Below are 18,460 nucleotides of genomic sequence, written 5' to 3'. Positions count from 1 at the left end.
TCTCCTGAGAGTTTTATAGCTTGAGCTCTTCCATTTAGGTCTTTGACTCATTTTGAGTTAATATTTATATATGGCGTGAAGTGTAGGAATCCAACTACATTATTTTGTATGGGGATATACGGTTGTCCCAGCATCATTTGAAAAGACTAGTCTTCCCACATTGAATGGTGTTGGCAGCCTTGTTGAAAATCAGTGAGCCATAAATGTGAGGATTTATTCCTGGACTGTCAGTTCTGTTCCATCAACTTACATGTCTGTTCTTATGCCAGTACCACACCGTGATTACTGTAGTTTTGAAGTAGGTTTTGAAACCAGGGCGTGTGAGTCTTCCCATTTTGTTGTTCTTTGTCAAAATCGTTTTGGAGCACCTGGGTAGCTCAGTTGGTTAAGTGGCCGGCTCTTGATTTCAGCTCAGGTCAGGACCTCATGGTTTGTGAGATGGAACCCCGTGTTGCAATCTGCACTGACAGCATGGAGCCTGCTTGGGATGCTCCCTCTCCTTCTCCCTCTGCCCCTCCCCTGCTCACACTTTTCCCCAGTCACACTCGCTCATGTTTGCTCTTCTGCACGGGTGTGTATGCTCGCTGTCTCTCAAAATGAATAGATAAACTTTTTTTTTTTTAAAAGATCATTTTGGCTATTCTCGGTCCCTTGAATTCACATACAGATTTTAGAATTAGCTTGCCAGTTTTTGGAAAGAAGTCGGTTGGGGTTTTGATAGGGATTATACTGAAACCACAGTTCAATTTGGGGTATAGTGCCATTTTAACAATATTTTCTTCTGATCCGTGAACATGGCATATCTTTACATTTATTTCAATCTTCTTTAATTTCTTTCAACAACGTTTTGTGGTTTTTAGTGTGATTCTTGCACTTCTTTGGTTAAATGTTTTCCTAAGTATTTTGTTCTTTTGAGTACTGTTATACATGGAATTGTTTTCCTAATTTCATTTTTGGAATAGTCATTGCTGATGTATAGAAATAAAGCTAATTTTTACATATTGATCTTGTGTCCTGTAACCTTGCTGAACTCATTTATTAGTGCTAAGGTTTTTTTTCTACATTCCCAGGAATATGTCTTGTGGTCTTCTAGTTACCCAGGAAGATGTTGGAGCATTTCAAAGTCCCTATGGACATCTCATTTCTCAGCTTTTTCCTTTTAGGCTTTTTGTTTAGGCTATTTTTTGTCTTGTTTTCAATTGCCTCACATAGCTGCCAGATTAAAACATTTATCTATAATTGTTTTCAAAAAATGCCCCTTGGGAAGAGGCTATTTTAGCACTGTGCAGTTCTCAGTGAGGTCAAGGGCAAGGCTTTCAAGTGAAGTTTTTTAGGGACCCCACTAGACAGGTAGAACAATGACAGTTTGTTCCTTGGGAATGAGGCTTTAAGGAACTTCAGCTCCATTTTGTTCCCCTGGGATGTGGGCAATTTTTAAGGCTACCATCAGGATGGAGAGCAGAGGTTGAGGACAAGTTAAAACCACAGAGCTCACTGTTCTTATAGAAATTAGTAATTTGTTCTTTAATAAATGCTCTCGGGTTGCTGCAAGCCCATTGGTTAAAATTTCCAAAGTTCTGAGAAAGTTGATTTTGACCATTTTTGCTAGTTTTTGTTGTTGTTGTTGTTGTTGTTGCTTTTACGGAAGGATGAATTTTCAGACGTCCTTCCTTTCTCATTTTCACTGATTCACCTGTAACAGGGCTTTAAAATCTCTAAAGTCTCAGGGCACCTGGGTGGCTCAGGTAACTGCCTGACTCTTGATTTCGGCTCAGGTCATGATCTTGCGGTCATGGGATCAAGCCCCATGTCAGGCTGTGTGCACTGGGCATGGAGCCTGCTTGGGATTCTCTCTCTCTCTCTCTCTCTCTCTCTCTCTCTCTCTCTCTCTCTCTCTCTTCCTCTGCCTCTCCTTCACTCATACTCTTGTACTCTCTCTCAAAAAATAGAATAAAAAAATAAAAAATGAAATCTCTAAAGTCTCAATGATCACAGGCTAATTAAATACTTAATCATGGGAGATGATTAGAGGAAAGGAATAAAAATAGAAAATGTAATTCTTAGAGAAGCTCTCCCAGATGGAGAGATGAAGTTCAGCAAAGTGTTTCTATATTTAATGCTCTCAAAGTTAAGTTTAAGGTAACGGCTATTTTAAACCCCCTTTTTTTTCATACAAGTTAAATACAGGCTTTGGAGTCAGAACTGAGTTCAGATTCCAGCTCTGCTTCTTGACTGGCTTGACAAACTGGGACAAATTATACAACCTCTCTGTACTTTAGTTTCCTCACTTGTAAAATGGGGTAGTGATGTATCTATCACATAAGGTTACTGTGAGGTTTAAATGTGAAATGCTGATCACAGATGCCCTATAGCTCAATAGTATTGGTTGTGATGATTATCCTTATAATTTTGCAAAAGTACAGTGATGATTCTTGAGCAGAGTCAACCTAAAGGCAGATTTTCTTTTCTTTCTTCCTGTTTCCTTCACTTTATTTTTGCTGTAAAGAACTGAGAAGAAAATCTACTCAGCATTTTGGAATAAAAACTTGTGTCAAGCAGTGACAAAATGTTATTTATTCAACAAGCCTTCACTAAGTACCTAGTAAATAACAAGCACTCTGTCAGGCACAGGGACAAAAATGACAATAGAGTATGGTCCCTGCCCTCAAGGAGCTGGCAGTCCAGGAGATGGATAAGGAAACGGGATCATATGCCACCTAACAAAGGCTGTCATAGGAGAATACACATGGTGGGGGTATAGCTTTCACCATTTCCTCTTAGATTAATCCCTTTGTCTTTGGCCCCCAAACTGAGGAATTGGTCCTATTTTTGTCTTTAACCGGGTGTTTTAAACTGTGGAATTTTTTACATTTCTAGAGATAAAGGAAAAGCACCTAGAATTATAGAGGACACTAGAAACAGTCTTTCCTACAGAGCCTGACTATCCTACCAGCATAGTCACTTCTAGGATTTTCAGCCCAAAAAGTTCTTTGGCATATCTTTGCTTTGCTGTCCACGTAAAAAAAAAAAAAATTTTTTTTTCCTCTTTCTGTTCTCCACTTTATCGTCCAGAGAGCTGGGTAGTTCCCAAAGGAAGAGTGCTTTACAGAATCTAAGGGTGACTTATAGGCAAAGGCAGAAAATGATTAGTTTTCACCTTCCAGTTCCATACCCCCAAAATGAACATAAACTTTCATGGTAGTCATTACTGGAAATGCAGATAATTTTAATTCCATTGCATTTTTCAGAATTATCAGTCGTAACCCTCTGTCAACTGTTGAAGATTCCTATCTTTTTAAGTTGCCAGCATTAAAATATTTGTAAGTATTGCAACAATCTCATGGCTCGCGAGATGATTTCTGATCTTTTTTGTTGTCATCAAAAGATTCAGTATTTGCGTTTTGGTTAAAAAGTCGTAATTTAAATTTTAACTGGGTTATTGAAATAAGCATTATTAGCAAAGAAAAAACGTATATGGGCAAGATAGCCTGCAGAGGAAGGAGTAGTATTGAAGAACACATAACAGACATGGGACTTGTAGATGTAGGTAGAAATACCATTTATCTCAAAGTGGAAAGTGGAGTAAAGTGTATATTAAAAGAAAAAAAGACTAATCAAGAGAGGTGGATGCAATTGAGAATGAAAATGAGGATAAGAGTAAAAAGGATTGTACTGTTGAGCACCAAGGTGATTAATTTGATGATGCACATAAAATGTCTTCATTGGGAGCTTTCTGAAATTATTGTCCATAGCAAGAAAACTCTTGAGCTGACTTGACAAAGAAGCCAGAATTGAAGTAATCACATGTTGTTAAGTATCTTTTTAGGTACAGAATTTTTATCCTTGGGTTCAAATCACGCATGTTTGGGCTTTCTCCTTCAGAGACATGGGATCAACACAGGTGTCACTTACAACAGTTGAGAGCATCCTCATGATGACCCTTGAATTGGAAACACTGTAAGTTGATTTTTCTTATGTGTATTTTCACTTAGTTGTTTATTTAGATTTGTTTTATTGTTTTCTTAAGTCAGATTTATTGAGGTATAAAATTTACTCTTTTTAAGCATACAGTTTGATGAGTTTTGACAAACGTGTAGTTATGTAACCACCACCACATTTGAGACGTAGAACATTTCTGTCACCCCAAAAGGCCCCTATGTGCCTTTGCAGCCAATCCCCTTTTCTCACCACCAGCCCTGGCAACCACCAACATAATTTTTGTCCCTATAGTTTTGCCTTTTCCACAGTGTCTTATAAATGAAATCATACAAGGGGCACCTGGGTGGCTCAGGCAGTTAAGCGTCCGACTTCAGCTCAGGTCATGATCTGGCGGTCTGTGAGTTCAAGCCCTGCATCGGACTCTGTCCTGACAGCTCAGAGCCTGGAGCCTGCTTCGGATTCTGTGTCTCCCTGTCTCTCTACCCCTTCCCCATTTGCACTCCATCTCTCTCTCTCTCTCAAAAATAAATGAACATTAAAAAAAATAATAAATGAAATCATACAGTATGCAGTCTTCTGTGATTGGTTCCTTTCAGCATAATCCTTTTGAGATTCATCCATGTTTTTTTTTTTAACTTTTTTAACGTTTATTTATTTTTGAGAAACAGAGAGCTAAGCAGGAGAGGGGCAGAGAGAGAGAGAGAGAGAGAGAGAGAGAGAGACAGAACCCGAAGCAGGCTCCAGGCTCTGTCAGCGCAGAGCCCAATACAGGGCATGAACCTGCGGAACATGAGATCATGGCCTGAGCCAAAGTCGGTCACTTATCTGACTGAGCCACCCAGGCACCCCAGAGACTCATCCATGTTTTTGCACATGTCAGTAGTTCATTTCCTTTTTATTGCCGAGTAGTATTGCAGTTGTGAGGATATACCAGTTTGTTTATGCATTCATCAGTTAATGGGCATTTGAGTTGTTTCTAGCTTTTTGGCCTTTATGAATAAAGTTGCTTAAAACACTTACATGCAGGTCTTCGTATGAGCATATGTTTTCATTGGGGGAGGGGGGCAGGTGGTAAAATACCTAATGGCAGGATTGCTACATCATATGCTAAGTGTATATTTAACTTTTTAAGAAACTGCTTACCTGTTTTCTAAAGTGGATGTACCATTTTGCATTCCAGCCAGCAGTATATGAGATCTTCTATCTATCCTTTCTTCTAAGGTCTTTATCTATTTTTCGTAAGGTGAATGTTGGCCTTAAGATTGAGTTGGGAAGTATTCCCCTCTCTTCAATTCTCTAGTACAGTTTGTGCAGAATTGGCATTATTTTTCCCTTAAATGTTTGCTAGAATTCACCAGTGAAGCCATGTGGGCTTGAAGCTTTCTTTGTGAGAAAGTGTTAAACTACAGATTTTATTTTTGTAATAGTGCTACTTAAATTACATACTTTATTTTTTTGAGTAGTTCATGTCTTTCAGGGAATCTATTTCATCTTGAAGTTATTGACATAAAGTATTTTATAACATTCCCTTATTATCCTTTTAGTATCTGTAGAATTGTAGTGATGTCATTCCTCTCATTTTTGATATTGATAATTTGTGTCTTCTCTTGTCTTTTCTTGATAAATCTGGCCAGAAGTTTATCAGTTTTACTTATCTTCTCTAAAAAGTGCCTTTTCATTACACTGACTTCTCTATTTTTGTTTTCCTTTTTAAAAATTTCTGCTTTGATCTTTATCATTCCACTTTCTCTCCTTACTCAGTGATGAATTTCCTTTTCTTTTTCTAGTTTCTTAAAAGTGGACCCTGGGGAAGATGAATACTATATGAGCAACATCCCACATGTTGACATGTTGTGTTTTCAGTTTCAGTTGGTACAAAATAGTTTCTAATATCCATTTTGACTTATTTGACCAATAGGGTTACTTAGGAGTGTGTTGGTTAGTTTCTAAATATTTGGAGATTTTACAGATCTGTTAATTTGTTATTTAATTCCATTGTGGTCACAGAACAATATGCTGGATGACTGAAATCCTTTTAAATTTATTGAGGCTTGTTTTATAGCCAATGAATTCTGGTAATAGATGAGAATATGGTCTATTTTGATAAATATTATGTGTCCACTTGAAAAAAAATATGTAGTCTGCTGATTTGGTGTGGAGTATTCTATAAATGTCAACTAGGTCAAGTAGGTTGGTAGTATTTTTCAAGTCTGATGTATCATTACTCATTTTCTATATATTTTTTCTGTCAATTATTGAGAGAGGGATATTGAAATCTCCAACTATAATTGTGTACTTATGTGTCTCTCTTTCCTATTCTCCTTAATATATTTGGAAGTTCTGTTATCAGATACATAAATTTTTAAGTTATGTCTTTTCTAATAGTTGACATTTCTATCACAATGGAATAACCTCATTTATCCCTGGTAATATCTTTGCTTTGAAATTGACTTTGTCCTATAGTAAATATAGCCACTCAAGGTTTCGTTTGATTAGTGTTAGCAAGGCATAATTTCTTCCATATTTTTAACCTACTTATATCTTTGTATTGAAGATGAATCTTATAGACAGCATATAGTTGGCTTTTGCTTTTTTATCCAGTATGACAACTCTATCTTTTAATTAGGTGATTATACCATTTATATTTAATGTAATTATTTACATGATTACATTTAAAGCTACTGTCTACTCTTTTCTATGTATCCCATCTGTTCTTTGTTTCTTTTCTTTTTCTTTTTCTTCCTGCTCTTGGGTTGATTTAGTACGTTTTATTATTTTTTGGTGGGGGGATAAATAGTTACAACTCAGGTTTTGTTATTTTAGTAGCTGTTTAATGGTTTGTAGTGTTCATGTTTAACTTATCACAGTCTATCTTCAAATGATATTATATGATTTCATGAATAGTATAAGAACCTTACAATAAATAGTGTACTTCGATGGTTCCCCTCCTGACCTTTGTGCTATTGTTTTCATACATTTTACTTTTAGCACACCATATTATTTTTTGTTTGTTTGTTTAAATAGTCAATTATCTTTTTTTATTTTTGTATTTTTGAGAGAGACAGAGTGCAAGTGGGGGAGGGGCAGAGAGAGAGGGAGACACAGAATCTGAAGCAGGCTCCAGGCTCTGAGCTGTAGACACAGAGCCTGATGTGGGGCCTGAAATCACAGACTATGAGATCATGACCTGAGCTGAAGTCAGATGCTTAACTGACTGAGCCACCTGGGTGCCCCTCAATTATCTCTTTTATTGAAGTATATATAGATCATGTAATATGAAATTAGTTTCAGGTGTACAACACAGTGAACTTTTATATACATTATGAAATGCTCACAACACAGTGATCAATTATATACATTATGAAATGCTCACCACAATAAGTATATTACAGTATTATTGACTATATTCCCTATGCTGTACTTTTCATCTGGTGACTTATTTATTTTATAACTGCAAGTTTGTACCTCTTAACCCTTTTCACTCATTTTGTCCATATCCCCAGTTTGTTCTCCATATTTACAAGTGTTTTCTCTTTTTTGTTGTTGTTTATTCATTCATTTGGTTTTTTGTTTATTTTTTGTTTATTTTTTACCTTGTTTTATTTTTTATTTTTTAAAATTTACATCCAAATTAGTTAGCATATAGTGCAACAATGATTTCAGGAGTAGATTCCTTAGTGCCCCTTACCCATTTAGCCCATCCCCCCTCCCACAACCCCTCCAGTAACCCTCTGTTTGTTTTCCATATTTATGAGTCTCTTCTGTTTTGTCCCCCTCCCTGTTCTTATATTATTTTTGTTTCCCTTCCCTATGTTCATCTGTTTTGTCTCTTAAAGTCCTCATATGAGTGAAGTGATACGATTTTTGTCTTTCACTGACTAATTTCACTTAGCGTAATACCCTCCAGTTCCATCCATGTAGTTGCAAACGGCAAGATTTCATTCTTTTTGATTGCCAAGTAATACTCCATTGTATATATATACCACATCTTTCATCCATTCATCCATCAATGGACATTTGGGCTCTTTCCATACTTTGGCTATTGTTGATAGTGCTGCTATAAACATTGGGTGCACATGCCCCTTCAAATCAGCATTTTTGTATCCTTTGGTTAAATGCCTAGTAGTACAATTGCTGGGTTGTAGGGTAGTTCTATTTTTAACTTTTTAAAAACCTCCATACTGTTTTCCAGAGTGGCTACAGCAGTTTGCATTCCCACCAGCAGTGCAGAAGGGTTCCCCTTTCTCCACATCTGTTGTTTCCTGAGTTATTAATTTTAGCCATTCTGACACATGTGAGGTCGTATCTCATTGTGATTTTGATTTGTATTTCCTTGATGATGAGTGATATTGAGCATCTTTTCCTGTGTCTGTTAGCCTTCTGGATGTCTTCTTTGAAAAACTGTCTATTCATGTCTTCTGCCCTTTTCTTAACTGGATTATGTATTTGATTTTTTTGGGTGTTGAGTCCTCTATATATTTTGGATACTAGCCCTTTATCAGATTATGTCATTTGCAAATATGTTCTCCCATTTCATCAGTTGCCTTTTAATTTTGTTGATTGTTTCCTTTGCTGTACAGCTTTTTATCTTTTTTTAATGGATGTTTGTTTTTGAGAGAGAGAGCACAAGAGTGGGGTAGGGGCAGAGAGTGAGGGAGACAGAGGATCTGAGCAGGCTCCGCACTGTCAACAGAGAGTCGATGCGGAGCTCGAACTCACAAACCGTGAGATGATGACCTGAGCTGAAGTCAGAAGCTTAACCGACTGAGACACCCAGGTGCCCCAGAAGGTTTTTATCTTGATGAGGTCCCAATAATTCATTTTAAAAAATGTTTGTTTGTTTGTTTGTGTGTTTGTTTATGTTTATTTTTGAGAGAGAGAGACAGAGTGCAAGCAGGGGAGGGGCAGAGAGAGAGAGAGGGAGACACAGCATCTGAAACAGGCTCCAGGCTCCAAGCTCTCAGCACAGAGCCTGACACGGGGCTCAGACTCACGAACTGTAAGATCATGATCTGAGCCAAGTCAGATACTTAACCAACTGAGCCACCCAGGTGCCCCTATTAATTAATTAATTAAGAACATGGACACACACATACATGTATGCATGGGGGGGGGGGAGCAGAGAGAGAGGGAGAGAGAGAATCTCAAGTGGAGAGAGAATCCTGATGCAGAGTTCAATCCACGACCCTGAGATCACGACCTGAGCCAACACCAAGAGTCAGGCATTCAACCCGCTAAGCCACCCAGGCACTCCTCAGTAGTTCATTTGTACTTTTGTTTCCCTTGCCTCTGGAGACATGTCTAGTAAGAAGTTGCTTTAGCTGAGATCAAAGAGGTTTCTGCCTGTGTTCTCCTCTAGGATTTTGATGGTTTCCTGTCTCACATTTAGGTCTTTCATCCATTTTGAATTTATTTTTGTGTATGGTATAAAAAAGTGGTTTAGTTTCATTCTTCTGCATGTTACGGTCCAGTTTTCCCAACACCATTTATTGCAAAGACTATCTTTTTTCCATTGGATATTCTGCTTTATCGAAGATTAGTTGACCGTGTATTTGTGGCTCCATTTCTCGGTTCTCTATTCTATTCTATTGATCTATGTGTCTGTTTTTGTGCAGTACCACACTGTCTTGATGATTCCAGCTTTGTAATACAGTTTGAAGTCCAGAATCATGATGCCTCCAGCTTTGTTTGTTTGTTTTTTCCCAACATTATAATTCGGGGTCTTTTCTTGTTCCATACAACTTTTAGAATTGTTTGTTCTCGCTCTGTGAAAAATACTGGTGTTTGATAGGGATTGAATTGAATGTGTAGCTTGCTTTGAGTAGTATAGACATTTTAACAATATTTGTTCTTCCAATCCTTGAGCATGGGATGTTTTTCCATTTCTTTCTGTCTTCTTCAATTTATTTTCATAAGCGTTCTATTGTTTTCAGCATACAGATCTTTTACCTCTTTGATTAGGTTCATTCCTAGGTATCTTACGGTTTTTGGTGTATTTTTTTTTAATTTTAGAGACAGAGTGTACAAGTTGGGGAGAGGGGCAGAGGAGAGAGAGAGAGAGAGAGAGAGAGAGAGAGAGAGAGAGAGAGAGAGAGAGAGAGAGAATCTTAAGAGAATCTTAAGAGAATCTTAATCTAATCCATGCTGAGCGTGGAGCCTGACACAGGGCTCGATCTCACGACCCTGAGATCCTGAGCCGAAATCAAGAGTAGGATGCTTCATTGACTTAGCCCATCCAGGCACCCCTTGTTTGTTTGTTTGTTTGTTTGTTTTTTTCTGAGATTCTACATATAAGTGAAATCATATAGTGAAATGATATACATACATATAGTGAAGTGAAATCATAACCTATATAGTTACCAGTTCTAATGTTCTTCATTCCTTTGTGTGGATCCACATTTCCGTCTGCTATCCTTTTCCTTCTGCTTAAAAATACTTTCTTTAGGGGCACCTGGGTGGCTCAGTCAGTTAAGCATCCAACTCTTGATTTTGGCTCAGGTCATAATCTCACAGTTTGTGAGCTCAATTCCCGCATTGGGCTTTGCCTGGGATTCTCTGTCTCCTCAGTGCTCTTTCCCCCTTGCACACGCATACTGCACGTGCCCTCTCTCTCTGTCTCTCAAATAAACATTTAAAAAAATACTTCCTTTGGCATTTCTACAGTGTAAGCCTGCTAATGATGAATTCTTCCAGCTCTTGTATGTCTCAGATAGTCTTTATCTTGCTTTTATTTTTGAAAGCTTTGGGTATAGAATTCTAGCTTGATAGCTATTTGGTCCCCCTCTCCTTTTCACTGCCTGAAAGATGTTGCCCCACCGAGTTCTGGCTTACATTATTGCCAACAAGAAATATGTTGTCATTGTTATATCTTCGTTGCTCTGTGTGTCATGTGTGGTTTTGTTCCTTTGGCTGCTTTTAAGATTTGCTCTTTATCGCTGGCTTTGACCAGTTTGATTATCATGTGCCGTGGTGTAGTTTTATCCGTGTTGAATGGATTAAACTAAACATGTAGTTTAATCCATGTTGTGCTCAGAGTTCATTGACCTTCCTGGATTTGTGAGTTTATAGGGTTTACTTATTTGGAAATGTGGGGGCTATTAGTTTTTCAAATTTTTTTTATATCTCCTCTCCTTCGTGGACTCTAAGTATACATATATTAGGCCACTTGAAGTTGTTGCACAATTCATTGAGTTAAGTAGAGGCATGGGGTTTTTTCCATATATGAAATACTGTTATAATAACTTTTTTAAATGTCCTTGTCTGCTAATTGTAGCATTTGTGTAGATTATGGATTAGTTTTTGATTGATTGCTTTTTTAAAAAAAAAAAATTTAACATTTATTTATTTTTAAGACAGAGAGAGTGATCAGGGAAGGGGTAGAGAGAGAGGAAGACAAATCTGAAGCAGGTTCCAGGCTCCGAGCTCTCAGCACAGAGCCTGATGTGGGGCTCAAACCCATGAACCACGAGATTATGACCTGAGCCAAAGTTGATTGCTTTTTATCCTCAGTATGGGCCATATTTCAGATTTATTCAAACTCTTAGAAGTCTACCCTCTTTCTGTGTGCTCTCAACCCAAAGTGAGACTTTTGGCTTGGAAGGAGTTACCTGTGTATTAAACTACTGATCAGTGTCACCCAGTTCTAATCTCTATCTCATTCTAAGGGTACCATACCCCATGTCATCCTTACCTTTCTGTTGGGCACCTCTGTCCTTCTATCTGTGTATTTATAATATTCAAGAGCAGCAGTTGGCCAACTGGTCCCTACCCAACCATCCAGGCCATGTGCCTCAAGAATTCCTTTTTGCACAGCCCTGTGATGACTTTGGCCCGCCTCTTCTACCTACTCAAGTAACTCCTTTACCACTAATTTAATTGTCTGTGTTTCCATTTGTAGGATTTTACCTAGCCGTATGGCCTGCTGTCTCTGCCAATTTAAAAATACTGTTGAGGTTGTCTGTAAGACAGTCAAGCTACATTGTGACAGTGCATGTCTGACAAATGGCACACGTTGTGGTAAGTCCTAATTGCCTGATGATAAATTTGTAAATTTTTATTTTATTTGTGGTTTAACTTTTATTTTTAATCAACAATGGTAATTTTTTTTAATGTTTATTCATTTTTGAGAGAGAGAGCATTCACGTGTGTGAGCTGGGAGGGGGCAGAGAGTGAGTGAGGGGGACAGAGAATCCGAAGCAGGCTCTACACTGACAGCAGCAAGCCCCATGCGGGGCTGAACTGTGATATCATGACCTGAGCCAAAGTCGGATGCTTAACTGACTGGGCCACCCAGGCACCCTAACAATGGTAAATTTTTAAACTAATGATGTCATTGCCTTATTTTTACTCATTCAGAGTTCAGATCCCTGAATTTCTAAGAACTATTCCTTTGTTAAAAGTCAGATTCTCAGTTACATTATTAAGTCAACTACCCCAAAATGAAAACCTGTTCACATAGTGCATCACAGTTTATAAGCTGATTTTACGTGCGTTAGGTCTCAGGTGCCCTTTGTCTTATAGGACAGGTGGAGATACCTTTTTGTTTATTTTGTTGTTTTTATAAGTGTGTAAGAGTACAAGTGATGCTGATTTCTGAAAAAGTTTTATTTGGAGCCTCTGTGTTTCTGTTCCCTAACCAGAAGCTGCTACCCAACCGTTCTAACGGGTGAGAGGGCTCTTCTATTCTTGGGCTGTCCAACTCTTGTTCTGAATCTTAAGCTTTTCTATCCAAAACACAGGTGCTTTTAGGTATTTTTCTGTTCTTAGGTTTTATTGGCACTAACTTGGTGACTTCCAAAATGTGCTTTTGCACCTGGATAGCTTGAATATGGGTCCCTGTCAATGGTCTAGGGCACAGCATAAATTACACTTTGCTACTTCTATAAGTAGTGTTGCTTATTTTCCAAAACAATGTTTTACCAATTATCTTACTCCCTTCTCCCTTAGAGGTGGGCAGAATAGGCATTTTTTTTTTTATCTCCTTTGACAGGCGAGGAAAAATGAGATCAGAGGTGCCTTAGCCTAGCACTCGAGTCTCCTCTCCCGTTTTGGGCGCTCCGCCAGCCCGCTGCTCCTCCTCTCTCGTGACCTTTATAACCTCCTCCTCCGACTCTCACCAGCACCACTAAAAATACTTTTAATTCTTCTGGAAAAACCCAGCTGCACAGTGCTGTTCAGTGTACACAAGCTGTACGCTTGACCTTCATGTAGTTGGAAGCTCTGGATGGTTCTCTCAGTAAAGCTAGCAATCTGGAAATGAAAGGAAATGAAGGCAAAGTAGGCATTTGACCAAAGTTTCTTTATCCCTTCTGCATTTTAAAACCTCAAGTATCATTCCGTTGATTTTTTTGAACGCCCCACAGTGGCATCTCTCTCATACCTGGAAAATCTCTTAACCTATACCCCAGATCTCTGCCCAAATTTAAGCAAAGAACCAGGGTGGACTTAGCGGGTCTTGTTTTTAGTTTTTTCTGTCTAGAGCTTATGTTACGGGAGGTGCGATATATGGGAGCAGGGACCAAGCGAAGGAATTGGTGGGTGGGCGGAGAGGGCATCCACCAGATGAGGACCTGCTGGTGACGGGTGTTGTCCCGTGCATATGTGATGGTAGCAAGAACTCAAGGCCACTGAAGACGTAGAAGGAGGAAGACTCGCGCTCCCTCTGCCCCCGAAGCAGGACAGGGTGGGGTATGTGAATGCCAGGAGTCGCACTAGAGCTGCACACAGTTTAGCCGAGTATCTTCCGGCCTTGGCTTTTCTTGAGGCCTGGGCAATCGGCCCTTAGGGACCAATGGAATAACTCTAAATATAGTTATTCACACTGTGGAATGTTCTGAGGAAATAGCTACTTTTTCAAAACACATCTTTTTGTCCTTTTGTTGTTGCCAATCGTAGGTCCAAGTTTGAGTTCGTCTCCTCTCTAAATGGCGCTCAAGTATTTGCTGATTCTTAATTTGCTTGACTGGGACGTATGACTGCATTGACAAAGAGCTGTGCTGTCAGTCTTTCATTATCAAAACTCATCTCTTCTTCTTCTTCGACAGATCAGGAAGTATACCCAAGGAATGCAGAAGGATCATTCATGAAGGTATTGACAGCTCGAAAGAAGAGCGCCAGCACGGAGCTGACTATTGAGCCAGAGAAGGCATCCTCAGACATAGATCGTGTCAGTTTGTCAGCCTTTATGAATGAACAGCTAGACTTCAATGACGAAAGTGATGTCATTAGTGCACTGAATTACATATTGCCTTATTTCTCGGAGGGCAATCTAGAAGACGTAGAATCGACGCTGTTACCGTTGATTAAACTTCTGTTTTCAAATGTGCAAGAGGGAGACAAGCCCGTGGGTCACTCGATGAACGACACAGGGGACCCTTCTCTTAAACCTGGATCCAACAATTCAACTTACAAGAATAAACTGAGAAAACTCGACTTTCTGGAAAATTTGTTAGATGCAGAAATTCAGGAAAAAATTGATGAAATGAAAAAGAAAGAAAAAATGGCCATGCTTATACATTCCAGCCTTTTAGGTCCCAAGTTTAAACGTCAAATCTTTCCAAAGAAATTGGAAACTGCCCAACCGCAGGAGAAGAGCCTAGACGAGGTTGAGAGTGTGGGGGAAAAGTCCCTGAGAGTGAACAAGGTCATCAAGGGCCCAAAGGGCATACGGAAAAGGCACTTAAAAGAACTGAGACATCAGAACATCCAGAGTAAACAGAACGCCCAGCCATCTGTGGAGAACATGGCCAAGGAAAGAAGGCTCAGGACACCATCCCCAGGAGAGCTTCCCGTGGCACACAGGCCCAGCAAATCAGTGGGAAGCTCCTTCAATCCAGAGCCTTCGTTCATGGATGAGCACAAGGCAGCGGTCTCTTCTCTCATGAAGCAATACTTTTTGGACAGGCCTTCTGCCACCCCCGCTCCCAAGGAAAGAAGGCTCAGGACACCATCCCCAGGGGAGCTTCCCGTGGCGCACAGGCCCAGCAAATCAGTGGGAAGCTCCTTCAATCCAGAGCCTTCGTTCATGGATGAGCACAAGGCAGCGGTCTCTTCTCTGATGAAGCAATACTTTTTGGACAGGCCTTCTGCCACCCCCGCTCCCAAGGAAAGAAGGCTCAGGACACCATCCCCAGGGGAGCTTCCCGTGGCGCACAGGCCCAGCAAATCAGTGGGAAGCTCCTTCAATCCAGAGCCTTCGTTCATGGATGAGCACAAGGCAGCGGTCTCTTCTCTGATGAAGCAATTCTTTTTGGACAGGCCTTCTGCCACCCCCGCTCCCAAGGAAAGAAGGCTCAGGACACCATCCCCAGGGGAGCTTCCCGTGGCGCACAGGCCCAGCAAATCAGTGGGAAGCTCCTTCAATCCAGAGCCTTCGTTCATGGATGAGCACAAGGCAGCGGTCTCTTCTCTGATGAAGCAATACTTTTTGGACAGGCCTTCTGCCACCCCCGCTCCCAAGGAAAGAAGGCTCAGGACACCATCCCCAGGGGAGCTTCCCGTGGCGTACAGGCCCAGCAAATCAGTGGGAAGCTCCTTCAATCCAGAGCCTTCGTTCATGGATGAGCACAAGGCAGCGGTCTCTTCTCTCATGAAGCAATACTTTTTGGACAGGCCTTCTGCCACCCCCGCTCCCAAGGAAAGAAGGCTCAGGACACCATCCCCAGGGGAGCTTCCCGTGGCGCACAGGCCCAGCAAATCAGTGGGAAGCTCCTTCAATCCAGAGCCTTCGTTCATGGATGAGCACAAGGCAGCGGTCTCTTCTCTCATGAAGCAATACTTTTTGGACAGGCCTTCTGCCACCCCCGCTCCCAAGGAAAGAAGGCTCAGGACACCATCCCCAGGGGAGCTTCCCGTGGCGCACAGACCCAGCAAATCAGTGGGAAGCTCCTTCAATCCAAAGCCTTCGTTCATGGATGAGCACAAGGCAGCGGTCTCTTCTCTGATGAAGCAATACTTTTTGGACAGGCCTTCTGCCACCCCCGCTCCCAAGGAAAGAAGGCTCAGGACACCATCCCCAGGGGAGCTTCCCGTGGCGCACAGGCCCAGCAAATCAGTGGGAAGCTCCTTCAATCCAGAGCCTTCGTTCATGGATGAGCACAAGGCAGCGGTCTCTTCTCTGATGAAGCAATACTTTTTGGACAGGCCTTCTGCCACCCCCGCTCCCAAGGAAAGAAGGCTCAGGACACCATCCCCAGGGGAGCTTCCCGTGGCGCACAGGCCCAGCAAATCAGTGGGAAGCTCCTTCAATCCAGAGCCTTCGTTCATGGATGAGCACAAGGCAGCGGTCTCTTCTCTGATGAAGCAATACTTTTTGGACAGGCCTTCTGCCACCCCCGCTCCCAAGGAAAGAAGGCTCAGGACACCATCCCCAGGGGAGCTTCCCGTGGCGCACAGGCCCAGCAAATCAGTGGGAAGCTCCTTCAATCCAGAGCCTTCGTTCATGGATGAGCACAAGGCAGCGGTCTCTTCTCTCCTGAAGCAATACTCTTTGGGCAGGCCTTCTGCCCCCCCCGCTCCAAAATCCCCACCTGACATGAAAAAAGAATCAAAAGACTTAACGTACACCATTTTTGTTCTAGAAGATGCAAATGCTAGAGTTAGAAATATGAAGGCTTTCGGACCAGCCTCACACCCCAGAAAGACACACCGCTTTCATAAAAGTCGCTCCCGTGTGGTCCACAGAACACCCAAGGCCAAACCGAATCGAAAGTCCAGAAAGGAAAGTTCACTCAGTAATAGACAGCTGCTTGCAAAGAGGCCTCCATCCTCTGCAGTCAGGAGCCTCATAAATTCCCCTTCACGAGAGGATTTTTCATCTCCGGGAGAAGTGAGTCCTCAGAAAAATCCTTTTCCAGAATTATTTGCTCCTTCAGGAAGTTACAGAGAAAACGCTACTGTAGAGAACACTACTGCCCAAAATGTTTCTGAAGAAAATATTTCTACAGGAAACACTACTGTGCCAGAACAAACCCTCCCTGAATTCACAGACCGTAAGAATCTTTCCGCTGCTAATTCTACTGTTACTGCAGACAACTCTATGCCGACCGTTAAACAAACCAATGGTACACAACAGGAATACCACAATGCGGGCACTGGCTTGCCCCCAAAAGCCACAGGCTTCACTGTGTCAAAGCTCTCGTCCTCAGGTGATCTGTTTGAAATTCAGTTAAACCAGCAGCTACAGTCCCTCATCCCCAGCAATGACGTGAGAAGGCTCATTTCTCATGTTATCCGGACTTTGAAAATGGACTGCTCTGAGACCCAGGTGCAGCTGGCCTGTGCCAAGCTCGTCTCCAGAACAGGCCTCCTGATGAAGCTTCTCAGCGAGCAGCAAGAAGTAAAGGTGTCCAAGGCAGAGTGGGATACGGACCAATGGAAAAATGAGAATTATATCAATGAGAGCACAGAAGTCCAGAGTGAACAGAGAGGGCAGGAGTCAAGGGAGGTGAGGATAAATCCCAAAATGTGGGGTCTTGACATTTAGGTGGTTTAGGACATGGACCCAAGCACAAGGACCAGGGGCTCCTAGTCCGGGTCTTGTCTTGGCCACATAATTTTGGCTAAGGCAGCGATCTGCCACTTTGCTCATTTAGGAAACAGTGCCGCTGTTCCCAGAGTAGACAAAAAGAGGACCTAACATACAAGATACATCAAGTCTTGAAGAAAATGCTAATGATTAAGATTACATATCACATTAGATTTGGTATATTCCTTAAGAACCTATAAGCGATTCATCGGAAAGAATGGGGTTTTAGAGTCGTTAAAGAATAGTTAACTTTCATCCTATCTCTGTTTTCTAAAAAAATTGTTCTTTCCCTTTTTTTAGCTCACAAAAGAAGTTCCAGGCTATGGCTATAACAACAAACTCATCTTGGCAATATCTGTGACTGTAGTAGTGATGGTTTTGATCATGGTTTTCTGTCTCATTGAGGTAAGGACAACAATTAATTCAGATTCCCAGACTATATTCCTTCTTTATAATAGATTCAGAACCCACAAACTGAAAATCAAAGCCACTTTCCCACCTATCACGACTTGATATCCCTCTTCAGTCTGGAGGACTGAGATATGCTTTGTCCTTTTATTGCAAAGTATATTCCAGGGATTTTAAAAGGAACCCCACTGCCGGGAGACATCTGTGGATTGTAACCAAGATAACAAGCCATTAGCTTGTTCTGAGACATTAGGTCTAAGAAGGCCACAGTTGACATGATAGTAAAATTTCTTCAACTCAAAAAAATTATGTCGATTCGATGCACTCACCAGTCATCCTCCTACTACCACTGATTTCTTTCCTCGTTGGCTAAAATGATGAGAGAGAAATAGTCTTCACCTTCATGGAGCTATCAGTCATCTTGGAAGAAAGGGCATGGCTTAGAGATAAAAGTGTCATCTTGTTGATTAATTAGATGTACCTACAGCTCTCTCCTCCACTACGCAAGGCATTGTGTAAACAGGTTCAGTTAAAACCCGGCAGCTAAAATCCTGCATCAGGCTACTCAAAGCGTGTCATAATTACAGT

General features: G+C 41.0%; 1 protein-coding gene across 6 annotated transcripts in view; it reads left to right on the top strand.

The window, feature by feature from the left end:
• LOC131497272 (RAD52 motif-containing protein 1-like) overlaps positions 1–18,460 on the top strand; it is a 58,630-nt gene that overhangs the window by 34,372 nt on the left and 5,798 nt on the right. For 2 of the 6 annotated variants that reach the window (XM_058703442.1, XM_058703440.1), the window contains exons 6-10: positions 3,249–3,320; positions 3,883–3,957; positions 11,837–11,955; positions 13,983–17,383; positions 17,765–17,869. In XM_058703442.1, the coding sequence (XP_058559425.1) occupies positions 3,249–3,320; positions 3,883–3,957; positions 11,837–11,955; positions 13,983–17,383; positions 17,765–17,869 (3,772 nt within the window). The remainder of the gene's footprint in view (positions 1–3,248; positions 3,321–3,882; positions 3,958–11,836; positions 11,956–13,982; positions 17,384–17,764; positions 17,870–18,460) is intronic. The other 4 variants (XM_058703446.1, XM_058703445.1, XM_058703444.1 and 1 more) reach the window with 3 other exon arrangements.

The sequence above is a fragment of the Neofelis nebulosa genome, chromosome 16 (genome assembly GCF_028018385.1).
Source record: "Neofelis nebulosa isolate mNeoNeb1 chromosome 16, mNeoNeb1.pri, whole genome shotgun sequence".
NCBI classification, from domain to species: Eukaryota; Metazoa; Chordata; class Mammalia; order Carnivora; family Felidae; genus Neofelis; species Neofelis nebulosa.
This window is presented reverse-complemented; position numbering and strand designations above follow the sequence as displayed.